The 27,298-nt window shown below is 40.1% G+C and overlaps 1 protein-coding gene across 5 annotated transcripts; it reads left to right on the top strand.

Annotated features, from left to right (window-relative positions):
• The first annotated feature begins 487 nt into the window (after nt 1-487).
• ZSCAN12 (zinc finger and SCAN domain containing 12) lies at nt 488-19,978 on the top strand. 5 transcript variants are annotated; one of them, XM_025383227.1, is made up of 7 exons: nt 488-584; nt 1,437-1,906; nt 6,815-6,993; nt 8,456-9,780; nt 13,930-14,011; nt 17,455-17,873; nt 19,197-19,978. In XM_025383227.1, the coding sequence occupies exons 2-4, from the start codon at nt 1,890-1,892 to the stop codon at nt 9,742-9,744; spliced, it is 1,485 nt and encodes a 494-aa protein (XP_025239012.1). In that variant the 5' UTR covers nt 488-584; nt 1,437-1,889; the 3' UTR covers nt 9,745-9,780; nt 13,930-14,011; nt 17,455-17,873; nt 19,197-19,978. The 5 variants fall into 5 exon arrangements, with proteins under 5 accessions (XP_025239012.1, XP_025239011.1, XP_025239009.1 ...); XM_025383226.1 differs by lacking the exon at nt 13,930-14,011 and having other exon boundaries at nt 6,849-6,993; nt 8,456-9,602; XM_025383224.1 differs by lacking the exon at nt 13,930-14,011 and having other exon boundaries at nt 6,849-6,993.
• The last annotated feature ends 7,320 nt before the right edge of the window (nt 19,979-27,298 follow it).

Here is a 27,298-nt window from a genome sequence, read left to right as displayed (position 1 = left end):
CATATAATCATACATCGGCGCATAAAAGAGAACATCAAGAGGATCGTGGACGGCGAAATAGCCGGCAGAAACCAGCCCGCTGGCCCTTGAGAAGTCTGTGTGGAAGAAATCCCTTCGCCACCGCTAAGCGCGGATTTGGGAAGCTCCCCGGGAGAAGGTCTCCCGAGAACATCCCTTTGAGGCATCTCTAACCTCAGAGACACAGAATCCCAAAGTGAATGGAGACGCAAGGGATTTCCCTGTCTTAAGATCAGTTCTACAAGCCTTGACCACCCATCGGGCCGGGGGAAGTGTGGACAATGGCTGAGTAAAGAAGAGAAAGATAAACCCGTTCCGTTTACTCGCAGGTCTGAGAGCCATCATCACCCTTCCTCTCACGTAGACGCGCGGAAACACTACTACCGAGTTGAAAGCCCCTTTCGCCCCCTTCCTAGAGCGGCCGCGGAAGTGCGCCCCACGCGGGTTGGTTCTCAGCCCTCCCGTGGCCGCTTCCGGCCTTTTTGGGTCACTTTTGATGGGTTCCGGGTCCCAAAAGGGTTCGAGGCCTTTAGGGGGGAGTTCTCTTCTGGCCCGGGGGGCCGCAGGTGAGCGATGTTGTGCTCTGTATGCTGCGAGGGGGTGGGCGGAAGATTGCTGTATTCTAGTTGCTGGGCCCCTCGGCTCTGGCCGGTGCAGAATGGACCCTGGTCCTCCCAAACCCAGGTGGATCCGCGGGAAGCTCTCCCTCCCCAAAGTGCGCTGGGAGGCTAGGATGAGGGATCGGCTCCCAGTCTGCAGCAATTCCGTGCTGTAAGGCCCATACCTACCTTCCGCGTTTGCCTCGGCGGTGTATCCTTGGGTTCAGCGCTTACCGACATTTCTAGACAGTGGTGGTTCACAGACGCTGGCCGGCGTCCCAGGGCCTTCCTCACTTCAGATTATAATCACAGACCACGAGGATAGAGGGAAGGCTTAAAGAGTAACCTCTTCAGCCTTCTCACTTTATAAATGAAGAATAAGGAGCGGAAAGTTTAAGTCCCTGAGGAAATAAATTTACATGACTTTGTTGCTTTTGTGATTTCATGGTTTCTACCAGACATCTGGACATTCAAAAGATAAAAGTAACTAATCAAGGATGTCCTAACCTTTTATCATTATTGTTTACTTGATCTAAATGTTAGTTTTATTCCATTTGTCTTTCATTTAGGACCAAATGAGAATAAGTTTACTAACAAGTCTTACTCTTCTTCTTAAAGTCCTGAAACAACTTGGCACCTTTCCTTAGTCTTTCTCTTTAAATTGGTCTAATCTTAAGTCTTTTCTATCAGAGTATTTTTCTGAGTAAGTATCGTACATTAACCTGGAGGCCAGATTTCAAAGATCATAGTTAAGTTATCAGAATTTGCAGTTTTACTTTATGGTGGAGTTTGTGTTAATAATGATGGCTTATTCCTCAGGACTGTCCAGGAATAAATTTTCCAGGGAAGATCTTACTTGAAACACCGGTAGTTCTGGCACAGCTAAAATGGCATCTACTTGGGCTATCCAGGCCCACATGGACCAGGATGAACGTTTGGAAGTAAAGATAGAGGAGAAGAAGTATACCACCAGACAGGATTGGGACCTGCATAAAAACAACACCCATAGCAGAGAGGTCTTCCGCCAGTACTTCAGACAGTTCTGCTACCAGGAGACGTCTGGTCCCCGTGAGGCTTTGAGCCGACTCCGAGAACTTTGCCATCAGTGGCTGAGGCCAGAGACCCACACCAAAGAACAGATTCTGGAGCTGCTGGTGCTGGAGCAGTTCCTGACCATCCTACCTGAGGAGCTCCAGGCCTGGGTGCAGGAGCAGCATCCAGAGAGTGGCGAGGAGGTGGTGACTGTGCTGGAGGATTTAGAGAGAGAATTGGATGAGCCAGGAGAGCAGGTGAGAAAAAAGATGTGACTTCTGTTTGAGAAAAGATAAATTGTGGATTTCTAGGCCAGAGTGAAGAACAGCCATTTTTTCACAAAGCATGTTTTTTGACAGTTTGATGCATCAGAAAGGGGCATGAGTTTCAGGGAAAGTTGGCTAATGTGGTCCCAACTTATTTATAACTTTTCTGTGGAAGGATTTTATATTTCTCTATTAAGCTACAAAATTCTGTTTGATAAATATGCTGCTCATCTTAGAAAACTTCTAAGACAAGAGAAGGTATCAGAGAGATGAAAGTAGCAGGATGGGAAGCAGTCTCTTGGAGGGGCATCACTCTGTTGCACAATACAAATAATTAAGAATTAAGGTTTTGCAGATCTATCCATTGCTCTGACTCCATTACAGGGTTTTAAAATGGAAAAATTAACTATTTCAGGGGAATGAGATGTGGGAGTACAATGGAAAGTTAGTGAGGAGAGCAGGGTGGGGTTCTGTGTTTCTTTGAGTAGTAGAAAGCCCAGTTAGGTTGGAAAGGTGAATTCTGAGTAGAAGAGTTGAGATAGTGTCCAGGACCTTGAATCTCAACCTCTGGAATTGAGATTTTATTCTGTAGACAGACGCCCCTAACCTTTTCTTCTTGAGTCTAAATGAGCTTTACTAATTGTAAGATGTAAAAAAGAACCAAATTATATAGAACTTTTTTGTTTTGTTTTTAATACTAAAATGAGACAGTGGTTGTCAACCAGTGCCAATTTTGTGCCCCAGAGGGCATTGGCAATGTCTTGGGACATTTTTGGTTGTTATAACTCAGGGAGGTGCTCCTAGTATCTAGTGGGTAGAGAGGACAAGGCTAATGCTAACCCTCTTACAACACACAGAACAGCCCCAGACAACAGAGAATTATCTAAACCAACATGTCAGTAGAGCCAACACTAGGAAACCCTGATATAAAGAGTTTGAAACTTAGGGAAATAATGAAATGGAAGTATAATCTAACACTGTGATACCAAATACAATAGAGAGGGTAGAAACATATGGCAAAAAGATCTAAGTTTGAAATAAGATCACGAGGCCAGGCGCAGTGACTCATGCCTGTAATCCTAGCACTTTGGAAGGTCGAGGGAGGTAGATCACCTGAGGTCAGGAGTTCAAGGCCAGCCTGGGCAACATGGTGAAACCCCGTATCTACTAAAAATACAGAAATCAGCCGGGCATGGCAGCACGTGCCTGTAATCCCAGCTACTTGGGAGGCCGAAGCAGGAGAATCACTTGAACCTAGGAGGCAGAGGTTGCAGTGAGCCAAGATTGTGCCACTGTACCCCAGCCTGGGCAACAGAGTAAGACTCTGCTTAAAAAAAAAAAAAAAAGAAACAGGATCATGAAAGTGTGATTACCAAGGATGAAGCATGTCTTAGGTAAGAATTGTTTGGAAGTGATGACAGATTAGATCTATTAAATAAAGAAGGAAGAACCAATGGAGAGCTCTTTACAGAGCAATGTATTCTAAGCTAAACACTAGGGATTTTAAGCTTGAAAGGCTAGTATAATGAAGACACTCCTAACAAAGTTAAAGACTGTAGGAAATAATTAAGTACATATTTACTGTATGTCTGTTTGGACTAGGTACTGTTTTAGGCACTGTGAATGCAACAGCCAACAAAACACAGGGGGTTGCTATTCTCATGTAGATTCTGGTCTACTGAGGAGAGACAGATAGTAAATTAAAAATCAACAAACCAGCCCGGGCAACATAATGAGACCCCCATCTCTATAAAAAATACAAAAATTAGCCAGGCAGGCACGTGTAGTCCTAGCTACTTGGGAGGCTACTTGGGAGGATTGCTTGAGCCCAGGAGATCGAGGCTGCAGTGAACCGTGATTATACCACTGCAGTCCAGCCTGCGAGACACAGTGAGACCCTATCTCCAAAAAAAAAAAAAAAACCAACAAACATACAAGATGTAGGTGGTAATAAATTCTGTTCAAACAACAACAACAATAAAAGCAGAGAAAAGGAATAGTGAAATAAGTGGGGATTGTGCTGTTTTCTGTAGACTTGTCAGAGAAGGCTTTTCAGATAGGTGACATTTACAGGACAAATCTGAATGAAAAGAGCAAGCCATACAGCTATCAGGGATAAAAGCATTCAGGCAGAGTGTCTTAAAGTGAGAATCTACTTATCACAGTAGAGATGTGTTTGTCAAGGAGGAGATGAAATAAATGCTTATAAGATTATATTATGTCAGAACTTGTAGCAATTATAAGAATTTCGAATTGTATTCTGAGATGGAAAGTCACTGGAGAATTTTGAACAGAAGAGAGACATAATCTGACTTGAATTTTAAAATAGTCACTCTGGCTTCTGTGAGAAAGTTCCACAATGGGGCTGGGGTAGGCATAGGAGTAAAAGTTCGAGGCAAAGAAACCATTGTAGAAGCAATAATAATAAGCAATAATCCAGGCAAGAGATATTGGTGACTTGGACTAGAATAGTAGCAGTGGGAGTGGTAAAATGTGATTGGATTCTGGATGTATTTTGGAGGTAGAGCTTGACAGGGTTTGTTTTTATATAGAATGTGGAATATGAGAGAAAGTAAGTTAAGGATTATGCCCAACTATTTGGTCTGAATATCAGATAGAGTGGATTTGTCTTTCATAGAGATGGTAAAGACTGGGAGAGAAGTGGGTTTGGGGTGGAAGGACAGGAATCAAAAATTAGGGTTTGGGCCAGGCACGGTGGCTCACGCCTGCAATCGTAGCACTTTGGGAGGCCGACATGGGCAGATCACCTGAGGTCAGGAGTTCAAGACCAGCCTGGCCAACATGGTGAAAGCCTGTCTCTACTAAAAATAGAAAAATTAGCTTGGTGTGGTGGCGCGCACCTATAATCCCAGCTACTCAGGAGGCTGAGGCAGGAGAATCGCTTGAACCCAGGAGGCGGAGGTTGCAGTGAAACAAGATCTTGCCACTGCACTCCAACCTGGATGACAGAGTAAGACTCCGCTTCAAAACAAAACAAAACAAAAAACAAACAAAAAACAGGGTTTGGACATGTTAATTTTGAGATTCCTATTAGAACCCAAGCAGAAAAGTTGAGCAAACAACTAGATATAATAAACGAATTCAGTGGAAGGGTCTGTGCTAGAACTACAGAATTGGGGCTTTTCAGAATATGCATAGTATTTAAAGCCACAAGATAGGATGAGATCATGAAGGGAGTAATGAGCAGTAGAAACAGAGTAGCTAGAGAGGTACAAAGAATGGGATTCTTAGATGCAGGCGAAAGTAATTTGGTTTTAAATGTGCTGAATCTGTATTGCCAACCAGTTCTTTCTCTGAAAGCACTGCAGGGGGCATCTAATGGAGTTTACAGCTTGATTTCTGAGGCCTAACCAGAGATCCAGGAATAGAAGGCACAGCTCACAGTACTGGCCTTTTCTCCCCGCTTTCTTTTTTCAAAATGTGAGATATCAAAACACCATTTTCTGTACATCTGAGATAGCATTTTGCTGACTCTGGCTTTTATTCTGAAGACTGAGTCTACAAAATGAAACCGTATCAGGGAAATAGAGGCAGTATATGGTGATTTCTTATTTATAAAATTTAACCTTTGAAGAGAATGGGAGAGTAATTTGAGAGCCTGTTGTATGCCAAGCCCTGTGCAAGGTGCTTTATACAAATGTTATTTATAATCTCAGAGAGAGTAAGTAACTAGCCCAAGGTCACAGAGCTATTAGACTAAGAGAGAGAGTTAGTAATCCATGTGATTCCATATCCCTGCTTTTTACAATACCTTGCTGAAGAAACCTGTTATTTTTAAATGCAAGAGGAAATAGGCCCATGGAAGATGGCAGCCACCCAGTGACTGAAATTGCTGAATAAATGAGTTAGTTAACTGAGGGAGCAAGGGTCAGAGGGAAGCCAAAAGTGATGGGATTGAAGGCAAAAGTAGAGATGTGAGCCTTGAAATAGAGAAGACATCATCCTCTAAGATAGAAGAAATGGAGAGGAGTATGAGGGTGGAGATAGATAAAATGAATAGTAGATGATTTTTGAGATGATTGTGATCTTGGATAAATAGAAAATAAGATAATCTTCCCAGAGAGAAGTGGGATGGGCACCTCAGAAGAGCAGAGACTATTGGGAACAGCTTAGGAATGAATATGGAAGAGATTTCTCTCCTTCCCTTCTTTTCCCTTTCTTTCTTCTCCCACCTTCTTTCTTTTCTTTCTCTTCATTTGTTCCCTTATACCTTTTGTTTTGTTTTGTTTTTGGAGATACAGTGTCTCTGTCACCCAGGCTGGAGTGCAGTAGTGTAATCATAGTTCACTATAACCTTGAACTGGCCTCAAGCAATCCTCCTGCCTTAGTCTCCTGAGTAGTTAGGACTACAGATGTGCGCCCCCAAGCCCAGATAATTTTTAATTTTTTTGGAGAGATGGGATCTTGCTATATTGCCTAGGCTGGTCTCAAACTCCTGGCCTCAAGTAATCCTCCCATCATAGCATCCCAAGGGTGCCTTTCTTTTTTATTATTTCTCTACATTATTTATCTTTACATATCCCCTTTCCTTTTCCTCTGTCTCTCTTAATGTTTTATTTTACCCTAAGTTCTATCTTATTTCCTCCTTTCTGCCTCTTTCACCTTTTTCTTCTCTCCTTTGTTTTGTCTTTCTCCCTTTCCTTTCTCCACTTCTTTGAGCATAAGACAAAGAAGTAAAAGTGGCACAACCAACATACTTTAGCGGTAACAACAGGAGAAATTACATCTGGGTGTAGAAGGGAAGATTCCCCAGAGCAGGTGACATTTATATTAGCCTTGAAGAATGGGTAGGGTTATGGCAGGCTTATATCTGGGAAAATGGTCATTTCAGGTTTCAGCCACTGCCACAAATGTATACTTTTTGTTTTCTGTTATCAGAGTGAGTCTGTCAGCTACATCTCATTTTCCTCAGGTCTCAGCCCACACTGGGGAACATGAAATGTTCTTGCAGAAGATGGTACCTCTAGGAAAAGAAGGAGAACCCAGTATGCCCCTCCAGTCCATGAAAGCCCAGCTAAAGTATGAATCTCCAGAACTTGAATCCCAACAGGAGCAAGGTAAAGAAGAAAGACCCATCTTGGGAGGAAGGGGAAGATGGGTAACATAGGACACTGGGGCTTTTTTGTACTTGCTACTGTTTCTGATCATTAAAGTCAAAAAGGCCCTCTCTGAATCTGATGGCTCATACATAGACTCTCAGATAGCCTGGTTGGTCACTCTTCAACCCTTACTTTCTTGTATATTCATATTCTTCTAAATTCTGGCTTTAACACTTAATTTAGTCCTTCTGATACATTCTCTCTCTTTATACTGACCTCCTTGCTATTTTTTTTTTTTGAAACGGAGTCTCGCTCTGTTGCCCAGGCTGGAGTGCAGTGGCGCAATCTCGGCTCACTGCAAGCTCCACCTCCCGGGTTCACGCCATTCTCCTGCCTCAGCCTCCCGAGTAGCTGGGACTACAGGTGCCCGCCATCACGTCCGGCTAATTTTTTTGTATTTTTAGTAGAGATGGGGTTTCACCGTGTTAGCCAGGATGGTCTCAATCTCCTGACTTTGTGATCCGCCTGCCTCGGTCTCCCAAAGTGCTGGGATTACAGGCGTGAGCCACCGCACCCAGCCTACCTCCTTGCTATTTTTAGCTTTTATCCTATCAGACAATACCTCTATCTTCCACTTGCACTATATCCTTTCTGCTTCATTAAATAAGACTTTGCTCCATTATGTCTGCAACTAACTTTCAGATGGTTCAAGAAAAAAAAAATTGTATACTTACAAAGAAAAGGAATAACAGGCTGGGTGTGGTGGCTCACACCTGTAATCCCAACACTTTGGGAGGCCAAAATGGGTAGATCACGAGGTCAGGAGTTCGAGACCAGCCTGACCAACATGGTGAAACCCTGTGTCTACTAAAAATACAAAAATTCGCTGGGTGTGGTGGCACATGCCTGTAATCCCAGCTACTTAGGAGGCTGAGGCAGGCGAATTGCTTGAACCCAGGAGGCGGAGGTCGCAGTGAGCTGACATCGTGCCACTGCACTCCTGCCTGAGCGATAGAGCAAGACTCTGTCTCAAAAAAAAAAAAAAGAAAAAATAATAAAACAAATTTTACAAAATATTAAAAGTTCGTGAATGTGTGAAAGATCCACTACCTTATTTCTACTTTCTCTGTATCCGTTTCATTTTCATTTAATTTTTTAAGTAGGTAAAAATGTACATGGCTCAAAAACAAAATTTTTTAAAGTTATTTAATGAAAAGTTTCTATTCCACTTGATTTTCCCAGCCACCTAGTCTCTTCCTCCTACTCTGAAATAGGCTGTAACTGTTACTAATTTTTTGTGTGTCCTTCCAGATATTTTTTGATGCATATATGTTTTCCATATTGAAACAAATATATTTTCCTCTCTTTATCACTAAGATAGTAGAGTCTTGCATTTTTTATTTCCTAACAGCTGCTTAATATTAAAATGTATGGATACATTTTAAAGGTACAAAAGGTAACATTTATGATCCCTTCTTAGTTTTAGATGTTGAGACTGGAAATGAGTATGGAAATTTAAAGCAAGAAGTTTCGGAAGAAATGAAACCACATGGGAATACATCCAGTAAATTTGAAAATGATATGTCCCAGTCTGCTAGGTGTGGAGAAACTCATGAACCTGAAGAAATAACAGAAGAGCCCTCTGCATGCTCCAGAGAAGATAAACAACCTACCTGTGATGAAAATGGAGTAAGCCTGACTGAGAACTCTGACCATACTGAACATCAGAGAATCTGTCCAGGAGAAAAATCTTATGGATGTGATGACTGTGGAAAAGTTTTTAGTCAGCACTCACACCTCACAGAACATCAGAGGATCCATACTGGAGACAGACCCTACAAATGCGAAGAATGTGGAAAAGCTTTCCGTGGGAGAACTGTGCTTATTCGACACAAAATAATACACACTGGAGAGAAACCATATAAGTGTAATGAGTGTGGCAAAGCCTTTGGCCGGTGGTCAGCTCTTAACCAACACCAGAGACTTCACACAGGAGAAAAACACTATCACTGTAATGACTGTGGCAAAGCCTTTAGTCAGAAAGCAGGCCTCTTTCACCACATCAAGATCCACACAAGAGACAAACCTTATCAGTGTACTCAGTGTAATAAAAGTTTTAGTCGGCGTTCCATACTTACTCAGCATCAAGGAGTTCATACCGGCGCGAAGCCCTATGAGTGCAATGAGTGTGGAAAAGCCTTTGTTTATAACTCATCCCTTGTTTCCCATCAGGAAATCCACCACAAAGAAAAATGCTATCAGTGTAAGGAATGTGGGAAATCCTTCAGTCAGAGTGGCCTTATTCAGCATCAGAGAATTCACACTGGGGAAAAACCCTACAAATGTGAGGTATGTGAAAAAGCCTTTATTCAAAGGACAAGTCTTACAGAACATCAGCGAATTCACACTGGAGAAAGACCCTATAAATGTGATAAGTGTGGGAAGGCGTTTACTCAAAGATCGGTCCTCACGGAACATCAGAGAATTCACACTGGAGAAAGGCCCTACAAGTGTGATGAGTGTGGGAATGCCTTCCGAGGAATCACCAGCCTCATTCAGCATCAGAGAATCCACACTGGGGAGAAGCCCTACCAATGTGATGAGTGTGGAAAAGCCTTCAGACAGAGGTCAGATCTTAGTAAACACCAGAGCATCCATAATAGAGGTGGTCCCTATGTATGTAAAGAGTGTGGGAAATCATTCAGGCAGAACTCAGCTCTTACTCAACATCAGACTATCCACAAAGGAGAAAAATCTGTTTCTGTGTGATGACTACAGGGAAGTTATCTCACAGAGTTCAGGCCGGTGAGAAACACTATTTAGCTTTACAATTATTGGGGTAAAACTTCAGTCACCATTGTTACAGGGAAACCTCAGATATTTAATAAGAATTCAGTACGTGCTGCCCATTGTATTAGGTGCTGTGGAGAACAAGAAGATAACCCCAAACTCTTTTCTCAGAGAGTTTATAGCTTAGTTTGGGATAGATAAGATCCACATATTTAGTTAAATAAGACTACAGGAGAGTAGAATAGATGCATAAGTCGGTGTTGAATAAAAGTGGTACTTTGTAGCCTGTAAGTGCTGTAAATTCTAAAGGACAGGTTACTTTTGCCTGGAGTGGTGAAGAAAGATTTTATTTAAAATAAGGATTTGATGGGCAGACTTAGCAGTCACAAGGGAGAAAATGGGTAAAACAAATGTAAGCCAACTTAAGAGTGCATGTGGTTTGGAAGCATCAGGGAAAAAACTAGCCAACCTGAAGTAAAAGGTTCATGCAAATTGGGCAATCAATAGCATTAAGTTGGAAACAGCTTGGGGACAGACTATAAGAAGGCCAGAATGTGAATAATTTCATCTCATACTTTATAGCACTTTGACATTTACAGAGCACTTTTCTTATTCCTAAAATACCTTGGTAAATCAAAAGCAGTCTCCATTTTAAAAATGAGAATACTCTTGCCTATGAAGACGGCGACACAGCTATAATCCCACACAAAGAAAAAGACCAGTAACCTAAGTGCAGGTCTCTTGACTTCTAGTCCTGGCCATTACACTAGTGATCTTCCAACATTGATGAACATCAAAATCACGTTTGGGGCTTGTTTAATATCCCTGAATCCCACTCCCATTCTGCTTCATTAGGCCTAGGATGCAAGTTAAGAATCTTCATTTTTATAGCTCCACAGCTACTTAATATACTTTAAAATTTGAGAAATGTTGAGTTGAATGACAGCTGACTTCATAGCTGTCTGCAAAGTGGGGAAGCCTGAACACAGTCCTGTAAACTAAAGGCCACTGCAGACTTTTAGCACAAGGAGATCCTTACAGGGAACATGTGCCACCAGCTCTTTGGAGTAAACCGGGAATTAGACCCCCATCATGCCAAAAACTAGGGTTTTAAGGTGGTCTTTCCATCCCTTCAGATTTAAGTATTTAAAGAAAAAGAGACAGACCTACATTCCAAGGGTCTTCTGAGTGCAAGGCCTTGTGTTGTTTGTTTATTTAGGGGAGGGCTTGGTGCTCTTCTCTGCTTTACGCTTTACCTTCTTTTGTTTCCCAGATCTCTTGTTACCACTATGTTCTGAATTCCCTAATAATTGCTCTTGAGAACTGATTTACATTTTGTTGGTTTGTATACTTCTTGAGCACATAAAAGGACCCCAAATTAGAGATACTATCCCTTGGGCTTCTGAAAAATGAACCAAAAACTGGTTGACTCTAACCTTGTCTTGCTGAGTAAAAATTCTGCTTTGGATGAGAACCTGTCTTGATTGTTTTAGTGGACAACAGGCAAGCCACATAGAAGTACACATGGCTCCTGATCTGTCTTTTTATTTACAGAAATCATTCTTAATCTCTACTGAGATGGCCTGTTAGTTCCTTCCTTTTCTACCCTGCCACAGCAAACTCCACAATTTCTGGGACTAACTTCCTACTGCACCCCAACACAACTCCAGTCCTCTCTTCTCTTCATACTTCTAGCTGGTCAATGGGTTTGAAGTGGTGAGACAGTGATAAAAGGGGAAGGGGAAAAATAAAAGAAGGGTAATCTGCATTCTTCCTTAGTAAGTCCCACTCCTAATTACCTAATTACACAGTCCTGTGTCTTTGTCCCATCTTCACTCCTGTAATACATTCCCCACCCCCATTTTCTTAGTGCCACTGTCTCTTGCCTCTCTAGCCATAAACCCTGTACAGAATTTCATCCCTGGGTTGGAACTAGAAGCACCCGTTGGTCCTATAGCAATATTATATTTCTAGCTAAGTTGTAAATATGAACACGTATTCCCATAGAAGTCATAATGGTCTAAGTATTATAATTCAGGTATATTGGGTGTCAGATTGGCTTCTGGGATTGGAACTTACATGACTTTCTGTGTGGAAAAAACTTGTTGAGTTCATGAGAGAGAAAGGCAAATGAACAGTTGAAAAACAACTTACTCATAAGTTGAGGACTGCTTAGTTAGTTTTTTTTCATAACCCCAGCATAGGAGTTACACGCATAAGGCACTGAGGCAACTGGGATTGGAAACCTAGTTTTCTTCCTCCAGGAAACAACCCAGAGTGAGCCTGGGAGCTCTGTAGCTATAAGTATGTGAGGCCTATGCTCTACCTAAGTTTACCCTGCCTCCCATTTCTCACATAATGAGAATGCAAACTTGTAACCAAACCAAGGTTCAGCTGCTTGCGGCTCCAAAGCCAAAACTCGGGAGAGAAGAGAGTTGGTGGGAGGAAAAGCAGATTTATTTGGAGAGCCAGCAAACTGAGACGATGGTAGGCTAGTGTCCTAAAGTACCATCTTAAGTCAGTACAAATTTTAGGCTCTTTTTATGTTAAGGGAAAAGGGAAGAGGATAGAGTTGGGATGAAGAGGTAACCTATGACCACAGACATCTGGGTGCCAGCAAGAGTCCAAGGAAGTTGGGAACTTCTTTGTCATTGGTTGGGTCACAATGCTCCTGTAAATCTTTAACAAAACATAGTTATACATACTTCTTTAATCTCAGAGTTTGTTTTTAAAACTACATGATTGCTGTTTTGCATATTATCTCTGCTCTAAAATTAGCCTACATGGAGGAATGGGTAAAGGCTCCTTAAACAAAAATGGAGTTACTTATGTTAGTTCTTGTGCTGTTTCACTGTTAGAAACTCCTCTCAGTGGAGGGGACTTTACTTAATGATGAGAACCTGTGTGAGAATGTTCTCCTTACCAAATATGCTATGCATACTCCTTATCTAATCTGATTTTATAGACTTGTTATCCAAACTGAAATTACTGTTCACAGTAACTTCAGAGCCTCTCTTTTAATCTGACTGCTCACTGGAATGCAATCCTTGTTTTAAACTTGCCTTCTGTTCCTCTCAGTGCCTTTACTTGGGGGTCTTTCCAGCTCATTTTCTGCTTAATATGGTCTGTCATTGCGCACATTCCTCCATTTGCCTTTCTGCACGTGACTTAATATTTCTTATATACCTAATATTATAAAGGGGCCATAAACAAAGACTCAGAACAATGGAATATGCCAATTACAGGAGGGTACAGTTCATACTTGTTTAAAAATAAATGTGGAGGCTGGGCGTGGTGGCTCATGCCTCCCACCTTTGGGAGGCCGAGGTGGGCGGATCACGAGGTCAAGAGATCGAGACCATCCTGACCAATGTGGTGAAACCCCATCGCCACTAAAAATACAAAAATTAACTGGGTGTGGTGGCATGTGCCTGTAATCCCAGCTACTCGGGAGGCTGAAGCAGGAGAATCACTTGAACCCAGGAGGCAGAGGTTGCAGTGAGCCGAGATCGCGCCACTGCTCTCCTGCCTGGCGACAGAGCGAGACTCCGTCTCAAAATAAAATAAAATAAAAATATAAATATATGTTGGGGTTTTGTTCTGGTTATTTCTCATGCTTAAATACAGTTGTAGTACCAAAAAATGGTGGAGTGACATGGAATTTCCAGGTAGGCATCAAAGGGGATTAAACTAGCTCTCCAGGATAAAGAGGAAATATAGTAGAATAAGGCTACTAATTGGAGCTAAATTGGCAATATAGGGAAATTTAAGGCCCTGAGGGGCAAATGGAGGATGTGACATGTTAGATATGGAATAGGAGTACTACACTGGGGAGTGCAGTGAACAGAGAATGCTTTGTGATGAAGTCAAGAGTACATTTTATGGATAAAATACAGATGTGGTGTGACAGTGACAAGATCCTAGGAAACCTGAAACCTCTGAAGCATTTTATGTATGTGGATTTTGAAATAACAATAACAGGGGGTGGGATGGAAAGGAAGAATATGAAAGTGAAGCAGGTCCAAGGTAGAAATAATGGTCATCAATTGTAACAACAGCCAGATAGAAGTATCTGGTGTAAAACTCAAATGAATCATAAAGTTTGCAAATAATATTAAGGACAAGAATAAGATTGACTGGCTTGTCTTTTCTAATTGGTTCAAGGTAAACATGACATTAAGTGTTCAAGGCAAAAAGCATGGAGAGGTTGGGGAAGAGCCAAGTTTCTAAAGTAATGAAAAGTGAAGTGAGTTTCAACTCAGGCTGTGAATGAAAACATGACCTGACAAACTGATTCCAGAGAGTGCAGTGGGAAGGGACTGCAGAGGAAAACAGAATGGGGCCCTCCTTCCAACAATACATTGTATTAAGAGGTTACCAGAGTCTGAGGTATGAGATGAAGCTAATGAGGAAGGACAGTGGGATTCATCAGGGCTCCAAATTGAGACATCTCAACTGTATAATGAGGTTGGTTGTAGAGAGCGCTAAGATACAAGAACTTAGACAAGTCTGCACTCCTGTACTCAGTACAGAACTAGTCTTTTTTGTTAATATACAGATTATTTGTCGAGTTGCTATAGTCAAAACAAAGCTGTTCTTATTGACCATCTTTTGGAATTGAGAAAAGGGTTTATTAATGACAATACTCCACACTTATTAACTGCTAAGGGCCAGACATTACTAAATGCTTTACTTACAACATCTCACTTTCAGCTGGGGAAACTGAAATAGATAAGCTAAAGCTGCTCAAGGTCCCAGAGTTAGTATGTGGTAAGGCCAAGATTTGAACCCAGGCAGCCCACTTCAAGAGTCCACACTTTTAACTTATGTGATACACTTCCTCAGTTTATTTCAGTTGAACAAACCATGTGTTGCAGTGGTAATTCAGTGTCTTGAGTAATTATCTGTAAAAACTTTTTATCTCTAGTCAGTATTCTAAAAAATGATTCAGAAAGTCCTGGAGTCCAAACACCTCAGGTAATAGTATTATCACCCCCTCTGCATACCAAATCTTGGATGAGGTTTGGCCAGCATAAACAGCTCTACTTGTTGCCTGCACAGAGAGGGTGTCACAGGAGACATTCCACTTTAAAAATGGGCTCTTTATATGAAAAGATCATCCTTCTTAGCTTAGAATCATAAATCACTCTGCATTATTCTCACAGAATAAGGAATATTTGGCTGTCTAATTTAATACAGAAAGATTTAAAGATTTGTCCCCAAGTGTTGATAACCCATGATGGATGTATCTTTAAGGTGAGTTTTTAAAAGTGATTTTATATTAGAAGATACTTCTTGGATTTAAAAATGCATACACACACATATATGTGATATATGATATTTTTCTTTGCTTAAGACTCACCAGTTTTACAGTTCAAATGATGTCCCTCCTAACTCCACAAGGCCAGAATTTGAGCAAATGCTTGTTCAACCTAGACATAATCATTCGATAGCCTTTAATTGAATCTATTCCTAACTTTTATCCTTTAAACCGAAAAGTTGTACCACAGTCACTACAGCAGCTCATTTTATTGGAATTTCTTTGGATCCTCTCCCTCTCAAACATTCTGCGTGTATTTGGTAAGGAGTCCTCACACATTATTTTTTACTTGTATAGTATTTCTACATATATATATTAATGTGTACAAAGTATGTATGAATATTTTTATGTGTTGTAATTTGTATTTTATATATATGGCCTCATGTATATAATATGATGTTGACAGAGCCAACTATGATAAGTGTTTTAAGCTTTTCAGTTGATAAGCCCCCTAGCTTACATTGTAAGACCATCATTTAGAGCCAGCAGTTTTCCCTTGATTTCATGGACAGTTGATTCTCTTCATACACTTTAAAAACACCATTTAGGTGTCTGAAACCCATCAGTCAAGGCTCCCAGAGCTTTCACCTATCATAGTTCAAGTTGATCTCTAGGGTATATGTCTGCTTGTTCCTGCCAGTCATTTTCCTAAGCCCGGTGGCCTGCTTCTGGAAGTCCCAAGAAGGGCTCCATAGTGGAAGCCATTTGTTAGTTCTGATTTATGATTAGATCATCATTACTCCTCTTCAAGCTTGGTGGGCATATCTTAGTGTTTTGATTTAGTGCCTTAGTTCTGCCTACTTCAGTAATGAATTTAGGAGTAGATGTCTCCGCATTTCATCCCTGATAAAGATTGAGGCAGTTTAGGGACTCTGCAGCTTCCTGTGGCCAAATTCTCTACTTATTCCTGAGATAGGGTTTAAGAACCTGGATTCTAGAGACAGATTGCCATGGTTCGAATCTCAGCTTACTAGCTAAGTGACTTTGGGCAAGCGATTTAACCTCTCTTGTCCCTCAGTTTCCTCCTATGTAAAATGACAAAGATAATAATACCAACCCAATGTAGATTAAATTAGTTTACAAAGTGCTTAGAATAGTGCTTGGCACATTAGTGCTTTACAACTGCTATTTTGATTGTTGCTGTGGGCTCTCTCAAATGCATTGTCTCTAGATGCCAGTGCCCCAGGTCAAAATTTACCTTTAACCATGCTGCAGGTTTCCCAGACTGCTGCAGTCCTCCTAGCCCTGGGATAAAAGCTCCCACGCAGGTATACTTTTACTTTCCTGCCTGGAGAACTGATGAGCAGTGGCCAGCAGGGGACACTTACCGCCCAAGCTGGGAAGAGAGATTTCTTCCCTTTTGTCTCCGCCCCTGCTAGTTATCAGAGGTACCTAGCAGCCCGTGCTATATCCTCCGTTTGCCTTCGAAACTACTCTTCCCACGTTCTGCAGCTGGAAGGCCGGCCTCGCGCGGGTCAGACGCGACCCGGCCTGGGACCATGGGCCCCCAGGCTTACCTGACTGCTCAGCTGGAACTCGCGCTCCTGAGCTGGTGCGGAGTTCGGCCAGGCAACCACAGAGAGGAGAAAGCCTCCAGAATCCTAGAGAAGCTGAATGCTGAGACAGCCGTTGACGGCGGCGGGACACGAAAGTACCGACCTTTCTGACCTTTGTGACGGACCTTTAGGAGTGGGGTGGTCCCAGGTTCGTGCACTCTGGCCTTTCAGTGTCTCTGGTGAAGTTGGGCCTGATAGGTTGAGAGCTGCCAGGGGAAATTAAGGGTGACTTCCAAGTTTTGAGGTATAGGGAAAACTGGCTGTTGAGAAAAGGGAGTCTGGGTTCCCTGTTTGGTGAAAGAAAGTTGGGTTCATTTGGGGAAATGATGTGATTCATGATTTTCCCAAGATCGACGCTGAATACAAGAAAAGACAGAATCCACCTAGCTGTTGTGTGACTTTGAGCAAATTACTTAACTTCTGTGTGCCTCAATTTTATTCATCTGTCAGTGAGATTATAAGTGTCTACTTAAATGGCTGCATGCATGGTGCATTTTAAGTAAATATTAGCTGTTGTTATTTTTCATTTCCGATGTTCTTATCTCTGCCTTTTATACGGGATATTTTGAAGTTGGGGGGGGGGAGCCAAGGGAAGAGGGTCATGATCTTTAAAGTTTTATTAATAAAAACTTTTAGAGAGTAAAAGGCTAGCATGGGGCTAGCTAATAATTTGCAGTCACTCTTCTTTCCTAATTTATTTACCTTCCTGACAGAGTTCCATTTTCTTTCAGTGTCTTGTTCAGATGAGTGAGTTCTTGGCTAAAGAGGTAAACAAAATTTAGCTTCTGTTAACATTGTTATTTTATGCCTCAGGAGGAAGACCACCTACAAGGAAATACTTCTGAAAAATCATTCTGAACCCCAAGCTGGAGTGAATCTTCTCCTGAGCTCTCTCATTCCAGAATGGCAATCTTGTTGCAGGAAAGATCTCTAATAGTGACTGATGGTAAAGGAAGAAGGCTGTGCCTAGAACAAAGAATCAGGCTGGCAAAGAAATCACAGGTCTTTCCTCAAACTTCAAATTGTTACTATCTGGAGATAGCTACCTGGACTTTACAGAGCTGTCAGAGGACTTGGGAAGGTTTGCCAGCATTGGAAAAAGCCACTTGGACTTCACAGAGCTGTCAGAAGACTTAGGAAGCTTTGCCAGTAGTTCCTGAGACCAGAAATACATATTATGAAACAGGTGCTGGAACAGGTCCTAACTCCTACTTGTGAAGCTGCAGATATAGGTAGGATTATGTCATCCAGAATGTGGAGAGGAGGCAATCGATGATGCTGGAAAAGTTGAAGAGACAGCTTGAATGAAGGACAAACCACAGGTGGGAAAGGTTGGAAGGATCACTTATAGCTGGACTAGCAAAAGGCTTTGGGAATAGCATAGAAAGCAGCAAACCTGAACTTCAAGATCCACCAGATGTCTCTGGAACCATAACCCAGCATTTCCCATAAATAGCAGGCTTTAATCCTCCTGCTGTTTAGGTGCATCTCTGGGACCTTCTCTTTCTATATTGGGTTTTTTGTTTGTTGGGTGTTTTAAGTTAGGGGTTAGCTTCTAATTCCATTTCCCAAGACCAACTTTATCACATTGCCTTTGGGTCTTAGGCTAAAAGATAGAACAAGATATGCTTTTGGTCAAGATAGTACCTTGGAATCAAAGGTTTCAGATCAAACCTAAGATCCTATCTTAGTTTACCTCTCAGTGTTAATGCCTTTTGATATGGAAAGTTGATGAGAGAGCATCTCTGGAGAGAAAGAAGAAGAGAGCCTCACAGGGGAAGCTTTTAGAACTTTTAGTAACATCCTCTCCCCAGAAACCTTGTCTCTACTCATCTCCTTCTCATTGTCTACCTGATTCTTTAAGTAGAAAATCTCAACCATATTTGTAGGGGCTTGGGGTTTTGTTTTTTGACTCACTTAACTCCTTTAACCTCAAAATGTTGCTTTCTTACATTTTAGACATGAATATTACCTAGAAAAGCTATTACCCCACTGTAAATTTTCCAGTTTATTGATTTCCCCACATCAGATTAGTATGTATTTTGAAACTGATTTAGCTATTGTTTCAAGTTAACTTTGATCATATCCCATTGTTTACTGATCCACTCAACAAATATTTATTGAACATTTTGTAGGTCTATAGTAGTAGCCAAGATACTTATCGGTGAGTAGAAATAGTCCTTTTAACTGTCCTTAACAAATTAAACTTTCTCTTGGTTTCATGATATTCCTTGTTTCTCAGCTTTGGATTCAAACTGATCTTCTCTTAACTTTTTTGATTACGCTTTCCTGATTTCTTTTATTTCACATTTTGTGAAAAGTCTTCCATGCATTTCCAGTTTCTTTCTGCCTAGCTGTCTCTTCTCACCCAAATTGGACCCCTCTACTCCTACCCTGCCACGTGCCTTCACAAAAATGAGATGCTTGTTTAGAGACTTAGAAAAGGCATGCACTTTAGGTAAAAGTGGGTTTTATTTTTAATCACTGTACCCTATCATAAATTTCATTTCAGAAGAGACAACTGACATTTGAATTATCTGTGCATTTTATTTTAGATGGTGTTACTGAGAAGGAAACTAAGGACTTGGCTCCAAAACAAAAAAAAAATCTGGAGATGCTGAATTTTATTAGGGGGAATGTCTGTAGAACTGCAACATCAATGCAATAAGTGTAGTAAAAGCTTTAGTTTCTGGTGCATCATTAGTCAGCATCATGTAGTCCACGATGAAGAGAATATCTTTGCAATCTCTGCAATCAACAAGTTTTGAAAGGCTTTTGCTTGTAGTGGAACCCTCTTTTCCCCCAGAAGAACCACCACAGGAAAAATGCTGTCAGCATAAGAAATGTGGGAAAGTTTTCAGCCACATGGCCTTATTTGACATCAAAGAATCCACATGAGAGAGAGACTGCATAAATATGATAACTGAGGAGGCCTTTGTTCAGCAAGGAAACCTTATACAAACTTGTGTGAAGAATGTAGGAAGACCTTCACCCAGAAGCCAGAACTGACTGTGCACCAAAGAATCCGCACCATAAACGTGATGAATGTAGAGATGCTTTCTTCAGCATTGGACAATTCACACTAAAGGGAAACCCTGCCAGTGTGATGAGTGTGGAAAAGGCTTGGAAAAATCAGTGAGTGAATTCATATTAGAGGCTCTTATAAATGAGAGGATTGTGGGAACTTGTATAGACAGAGATCAGACCTCAACAAGGGAGTCTCCACAGTATTGAAAAGTTAATATAATTAATGTAAGTGGGCAAGTTGTATGGAGAATGGGTAGTCTAAATTGCTCATTTTAGCCAGTAAAAACATTAAATGAGTTTCTTAGATCAAGAAAAGGAAATGGTACAAGTTAGTTTTCCCTTCCAGAGAGATCTATATGTGTAAGCAACCAGGACTTTTGAAATAAGTTGCATCTTTGGATTTGTGATCTGTCTCCTGGATGATTATCTCTGTTTTGGGGGACAGGTATTTTTTCTTCATGCCTGCTCTAGTCTCATCTCATATCTTTAATTCATTCAGCAAGTATACACAGTAGTATTATCGTCTACTGTTTGTTGTAAAAATATATATATTATTTTCTTTATGGGCTGAGTAGGCTTGTATAGGTACCCTAGGACACAAAAATCACATATATCGTGTTTCAGTAAATGTAGTGAAAGGAACTATATTATGAAATTGCTGGGCATTTCTATAAATTTGGGACTACCTTTTTATTCTCCAACACAAGACCATGTAGGTGTCCCTTCAGACAGTATATTTTTCCAGCTTTGGCTTCTTTATTTTCTTTCTTTCTTTATTTTTTTGAGGTGGAGTCTTGCTCTTGTCGCCCAGGCTGGAGTGCAGTGGCATGATCTCAGCTCGCTGCAACCTCCACCTCCCTGATTCAAGCAATTCTCCTGCCTCAGTCTCCCGAGTAGCTGGGTTTACAAGTGCTTGCCACCACGCCCAGCTAATTTTTGTGTTTTTAGTAGAGACGGGGTTTCGCCATGTTGGCCAGGCTGGTCTCGAACTCCTGACCTCGTGATCTACCCATTTTGGCCTCCCAAAGTGTTGGGATTACAGGTGTGAGCCACCACACCCAGCCTGTTATTCCTTTTCTTTGTAAGTATACTCTTTTACTTGCATCATAAAAATAACTTAAGTCTGTGTTCATTTTTAATGCTCTAGAACAATTTACGAAGCATTGGAACTAGCTAGTCTTTGAAGGATAGATTCTGATGTGAAACTCTGGGTCATATGCTTTTTTTGTGGGATAATTTCGTGGTAACTTCCTCTATTCTATGAAAATTATCCATTCAGGCTTTCTATTTATAATGGGTTCCATTTTGGTAATCTTTATTTGCCTTGGAAATTATCCATTTCATCAAGACTTTCAAATTTATTTGCCTAGAATATGCAATGTAACCTAATGACTTTTAAAACAAATTTTATTTATTTTATTTTTTTAGAGACAGGGTCTTGCTCTTTTATCCAGGCTGGAGTGCAATGGTGCAATCATAGCACACTGCAGCCTTGAACTCCTGGGCTCAAGGAATCCTTCACCTCAGTCTCCCAAGTAGCTGGGACTACAGGCACACACCACCACACCCAGCTAATTTTTGTGTTTGTTTTTGTAGAAACAGGGTCTCTGTTGTTCACACTGGTCCAAAACTCCTGGCCTCAAGCGATTCTCCTGCCTTAGACTTCCAAAGTACTGCGATTACAGGCATGAGCTACCATATCTGGCTTCCTTATGACTTTTTAAACAGCTTTATGGGAGGAAATTGATATGTAGTGAACTGCATAAGTGTGCAGCTTGATAAGTTCTAACATGTTTACACCTGTGAAACAGTCACCACCATCAATATGTCACCCAAAAAAGCTTCCTCATATCTCATGATAATTTCTCCCACCTTTACCTGCACTCTTCTACCCCTCTCCAGGCAACCTCTGTTCTGCCTTCTATTGCTAATTTAGTTTGCATTTTCTGGAATTTTATATAAATGGACTCATACAGAATGTTCTGTTTCAGGGGGGTCTTGCTTCTTTTATTCAGCATAATGATTTCAACATTCATCCATGTTGTTGGATGTATAAATAATTCTTGTTTTTTTTTTTTTTTTTTTGAGACAGAGTCTCACTCTGTTGCCAGGCTGGAGTGCAGTGGCATAACCTTGGCTCACTGCAACCTCTGCCTCCCGGGTTCGAGTGATTCTCCTACCTCAGCCTCCCAAGTAGCTGGGACTACAGGCACGCACTACCACATCCAGTTAATTTTTGTATTTGTAGTAGAGACGGGGTTTCACTGTGTTGGTCAGGGTGGTCTCGATCTCTTGACCTCGTGATCTGGCCACCTCGGGCTCCCAAAGTGCTGGGATTACAGGCATGAGCCACCACACCCAGCTTGCTTTTGCAATAATTTTATCAGCTAAGTACCAGGTCTCTTGCCAGGTATTTGCACTACAGGAGTGTGAAATATTTACAGTTTATTGGCTTGTATTTCCTACATTGGTCCTTTTATTTTCTTTTATCATGGGCTCCGAATTTATCTATTCTTAGAAGCTTTTGCTTTCACCCCAATCTGATGTATATATCTTATTCAATTGAGTTATTTGGTCAACTTATTTTGTAATTGGAATTGTTATTGAACTCCTACTTTAATGAAGGTAACACTGAAGATTCATAATAGCTACTTAGTCTAATTTTATTTAGATATTCTAATCTGTTTTTGTTTCCAGTTCAATATTATGCTAGTAAAATAATCTACATAATATCTCTATGTCCTCAAATATACTGATTTTAATTTTTTCTCATGAGAATTCTGTACAAGTTAGTCACTTAAGATATAAACAGTCTTCAGAAATGGTAGAAGAGTTCCCAACCATTTTACCACAGGACTGAGGTTATCTTCCTCTACCCTATTTTTGAAATATTGTGCCTGTTAAAATATAATTATTTAAGGCTGGGCACAGTGGCTCATGCCTGTAATCCCAGCACTTTGGGAGGCCAAGGCAGGCAGATCACCTGAGGTTAGGAGTTCAAGACCAACCTGGCCAACATGGTGAAACCCCATCTCTACTAAAAATACAAAAATTAGTCTGCCATGGTGGTGAGGGCTTGTAATCCCAGCTACTTTGGAGGCTAAGGCAGGAGAATCACTTGAGCCCAGGAGGCGGAGGTTGCAGTGAGCCAAGATCAAGCCCCTGCACTCCAACCTGGGTGACAAGAGTGAGATTCTGTCTCAAAAAAATAATAATAAAATAAAATATATGTAATTATTTAATATCTTTAACTTACTTTCCTGTTTCTTATTAACTCTAGAAAAGCGTAACTGGCCAAGTTCAGTCACTCTCATTATCTGATGTATGTCTATAATAACAATTTATCAGCCACATAACAAAAATTCCTATCATTTCAGCAGCTACCCAATCTGAATTACCTGATTTACTCATTCAACAAATACTTACGTGCCAGAAAATGTAGGTATTGTTATTAAAGTGGAAAATAAAACATGCAAAATTTCTAGTTTTCACAAAGAATCTACATTGTAAGAGATGTAGGCCAGTTGACCAATGAACAAATGAAAAATAATGTATGGGCATCCAGTTCCTGACAAGATGGAGCAGATACACTTCTCCTTATTTCTCCCACTAAGTACAGCTAAAACCCTTAGGCATTATATATAAAACAAACAAGAAGACACTGCAAGTTGGAGGGAAAAAGGCATTTAGGACCCTCAGGATGCAGAGAAAGACCCAGAGGTGAATACCCTTGGTGTTTTTATTTTTATATTTTTGTTTCTGCCTCATATATCTTGTAGTGACAGTGGAGACTGCATGATCTGAGTGCTAGAGAAGCCTGCAACTCAAAAGTGCTGCAGTTGATTCTACCCAGGGAGTTATTTCAGTAATTTGATTTTTCAGTTATAAAATTTCTATTTGCACTTCTTTGAAAATATCTTCTAGTTTTTGCTGAGACTATTTCTTTGCTGAGACTTTTTTTGCAAACATTTAACTAAATGCTTCCTGAAGTATTTTTATGGTGACTGCTTTAAAATACTTGTCAAATAATTCCATCCAACAATAGCAGAATACATTTTTTCTTTAAATATCCACAGAACATTCACAAATAATGACTACATACTAGGCCATAAAAGAAACCTAACCAAATTTTCAAGACTGAATTCGTATAGAGTATATTCTCTCTCCACAATGGAACCAAACTAAAAATAACAGACAACAGGAGAACCTCTAAACATTTGGGACTAAATGAAACAGTTCTGAATAATGCCTAAGTCAAGGAATATGTCTCAAAGGGGAAAAAAATTAAACATAGGCCTGAATAAAAATACAACTTAGCATAATATATAAGACATAGCTAAAGAATGCTGACAGGGAAAGTTAGAGCTCTGACTGCTTATATTAGAAAAGAGGAATAGTCTGAAATCAATAATTAAGTTCCTACCTCAAGAAACTGAAAGATCAAGAGCAAAGCAAACCTAAGGCAGCAGAAAGAAGGAAATAACAGAGATAACAAACCAATTAAATTAACAGGATAACAACAGAGAAAATAGTTGAAACAAGAAAAGCTATTAAAGTTTATATGGTAGAACCAGAGAGCAGAACAGCAGGTTACCAGAAACTGGAGATGGTCAACAGGCACAAAGTTACAATTAGATAGGAGGAATAAACTCTGGGGTTCTATTGCACAGTAGGGTGACTGTGGTTAATGGTAAAACACTGTATATTACAAAATAGCAAGAATAGAGGCTTTTGAATATTCTTACCACAGAGAAGTCATAAATGCATGAAATGATGGATACACTACACTGACTGGATCATAATACAACATATTTATCAAAATGTCAAATTGTACTCCATAAATATGTAAAATTACATTGTGTCAAAATAAACAAAAAATATTTTAATCGATAAAACAGGTAAGCCTCTAGCAAGACTGGCAAAGATAAAAAGAAAGACCAAATCCCCAATAACAGGAATGAGACAAGGGATGCTGCATCCGTTTGAAGGATCATAAAGGTAGATTCGAAAATTTGCACTAATAACTTTGACAACTTAGAAGAAATAAATCTCTTCTTCAAAAAGTCCAAGTGGCCGAGATGAAACAAATAGTTTGAGTAGTCTTATAATCATTAAAGAAATTGAATTCATAATCTAAAAGTTTCCAAATCTTCAGGCCCAGATGCCTTCACTGGAGAATTCTACCAGACATGTGAAGAAGAATTAGCACCAATTTTACAAAATCTGTTCCAGAAAATAGAAGAGAAAAGTGTAAGTTCCAACTCATTTTATAAGGTTAGAATTACTGTGATACCATAAGGAGACAAAGGCAGCATGAATAAAGAAAATTATAATCTCGTATCCTTCATGAACTTAGATGCAAAAGTTCTCAACAAAATATTAGCAAATTGAATCTAGGTATTTATAAAAAGAAGTATACACCATGACTAAGGGGGATTTTTTTTCCAGTACAAAAGGTTGTTTCAATATTTAAAAATTAAACTGTATTTCATCACATCAACATATATATATATAAAACAGAAATACTGTATAACCATACAATTGGCACAGAAAAAGCATTTGACAAATCCAACACCCATTCATGACAGAAACTTACAGCCCACTAGAAATAGAAACTTCCCACTTCATAAAGAATGTCTACAAAACATTCACAGATAATTTCATACTTAACAGTAAAAGACTATGCTTTAACCATAACATTGGGATCAAGGCAAGAATGTCCACTCTCATCACTCTTATTCAACATAATATTGAAAATACAAGCCAATGCAATAGGTAAAAAATGATTAAAAGCATACAGATTGTTTGTAGATTTTGTGTACACACACAAAAGAAACCAAAATACAAATTGGAGACAAACCTGCTCCTATTTGCAGATTAAATAATTGTGTGCATAGAATATTCCAAATAATCTATTACAATTTTGAATCTAGTACAAAATATAGCTAGAACTAGTAAATGAATTCAGCAGGGTTGCAAGATACAAAATCAACATGCAAATAACAATCCTATTTTTATGTACTAATAATGAACATTTGGACATTGACATTTAAAATGCAAAGCCATTTGTAATCACTGCAAAGATAATGAAATATGTAGAAGTCTGACAAACATTTACAGGATCTGTATGCTGATAAAATGCTGAAGAAAGAAATCTGAATAAATGGAGAGACATGTTTGTGGATTAGAAGATACAACATGGTAAAGATGTCGATTCTCCCTATGTTTATAAGTTTGACACAAATCCTATCAAAATCTCAGCAAAAATTTTTGTACATATAAATGTATCCTAAAATTTGCATGGAAAAGCAAAGGACTAATAACTAAATTTTGAAAAAGAATAAAGTGAGAAGAATCACCATACCTGATGTCAAGGTATACTATAAACCTACAGTGATCAAGAGAGTTGGATATTATAGAGGGACAGACATATAGTTTAATGGAGGACCTAGAAATAGATCCAAACAGAAATGCCTAATTCTTGACAAAGGTGCAGAAGTCATTGGATGGAGGAAGGATAGCTTTTTCAGACAATGTTGATAGAGCACTGAACATCCGTAAACCAAACAACAACAACAACAAACTCAAAATGGATCATGGGCTAAAATAATACCTAAAACTTTAGACCTCTTAGAAACATCAGAGCCTAGGGCTAGGCAAAGATTCTTAAAATTGACATCAAAAGCATAATTCATTAAAGGAAATGTTTATGATTTAGTATTTATCAAAATGTAAAATTTATGTTCTGAAAGACCCTGTTAAAAAGATGAAAAGATGGCTGGGGACAGTGGCTCACACCTGTAATCCCAACACTTTGGGAGGCTGAAGCTGGTGGATGACGAGGTCAGGAGATCAAGACCAGCCTGGCCAACATGGTGAAACCCCGTCTCTACAAAAATACAAAAATTAGCTGTGTGTGGTGGTGCGCACCTGTAGTCCCAGCTACTTGGGAGGCTGAGGCAGGAGAATCGCCTGAACCCGGGAGGCAGAGGTTGCAGTGAGCCAAGATCATGCCGCTGCACTCCAGCCTGGCGACAAAGCGAAACTTTGTCTCAAAAAAAAAAAAAAAAAAGATGACAAGCTACAGATAGGGAAAAATGTTTGCAAAACAAGTCTTTGACAGAGGACTTGTAACTAGAATATAAAAAGAATTCACCAAATCTCAACCGTTAAACAGCAAACAATTTAACTAGGTATGGGCAAAAATCATGAACAAACATTTTGCTGAAGAGTGCCCAACAATGGGCAGCTATTTGTGTCATTCACTGGGCCATTTTATGCCCCAGTGAATAACATCTTCCAGGCACCCTCACTCACAAGGTTGCTTAACTTTTTTCTCTTCATTGCAAGTTTTCCCCAAACTCTTTATCAGCTGAATGCAGACACTTAAAAAAAAATAACAGATAAAGAAGTTTTGTGCAGACATGTAAAAGGTTACAACAGCAACTGTCAGGAGAGCACATAGACTGTTGGCTGGGAGCTCACAGAGTGCCAAGTAATGTGGAGGAGTCCATCATGCAGAGTTAGCTGGATCACCAGAGAATCTTCTTTCCTTAAAAAACTGAGGTTTGGATATAGGCCAGAGAGAAATCAAGGGAGCACAAGAACACCTGTTCCACACTGGTAAGCA

Source organism: Theropithecus gelada, chromosome 4 (assembly GCF_003255815.1).
Source record: "Theropithecus gelada isolate Dixy chromosome 4, Tgel_1.0, whole genome shotgun sequence".
Taxonomy (NCBI): domain Eukaryota; kingdom Metazoa; phylum Chordata; class Mammalia; order Primates; family Cercopithecidae; genus Theropithecus; species Theropithecus gelada.
The sequence above is the reverse complement of the archived record's forward strand: the minus strand, read 5'-3'. Positions and strand labels throughout refer to the sequence as shown.

Coding starts and splice junctions, on each gene's coding strand:
- ZSCAN12 (XM_025383224.1), top strand. CDS start 1,505: ATGGCATCTACTTGGGCTATCCAGGCCCACATGGACCAGGATGAACGT. Junction 1,907..6,848: donor TGGATGAGCCAGGAGAGCAG/GTGAGAAAAAAG, acceptor CATTTTCCTCAG/GTCTCAGCCCACACTGGGGA. Junction 6,994..8,455: donor TGAATCCCAACAGGAGCAAG/GTAAAGAAGAAA, acceptor ATCCCTTCTTAG/TTTTAGATGTTGAGACTGGA.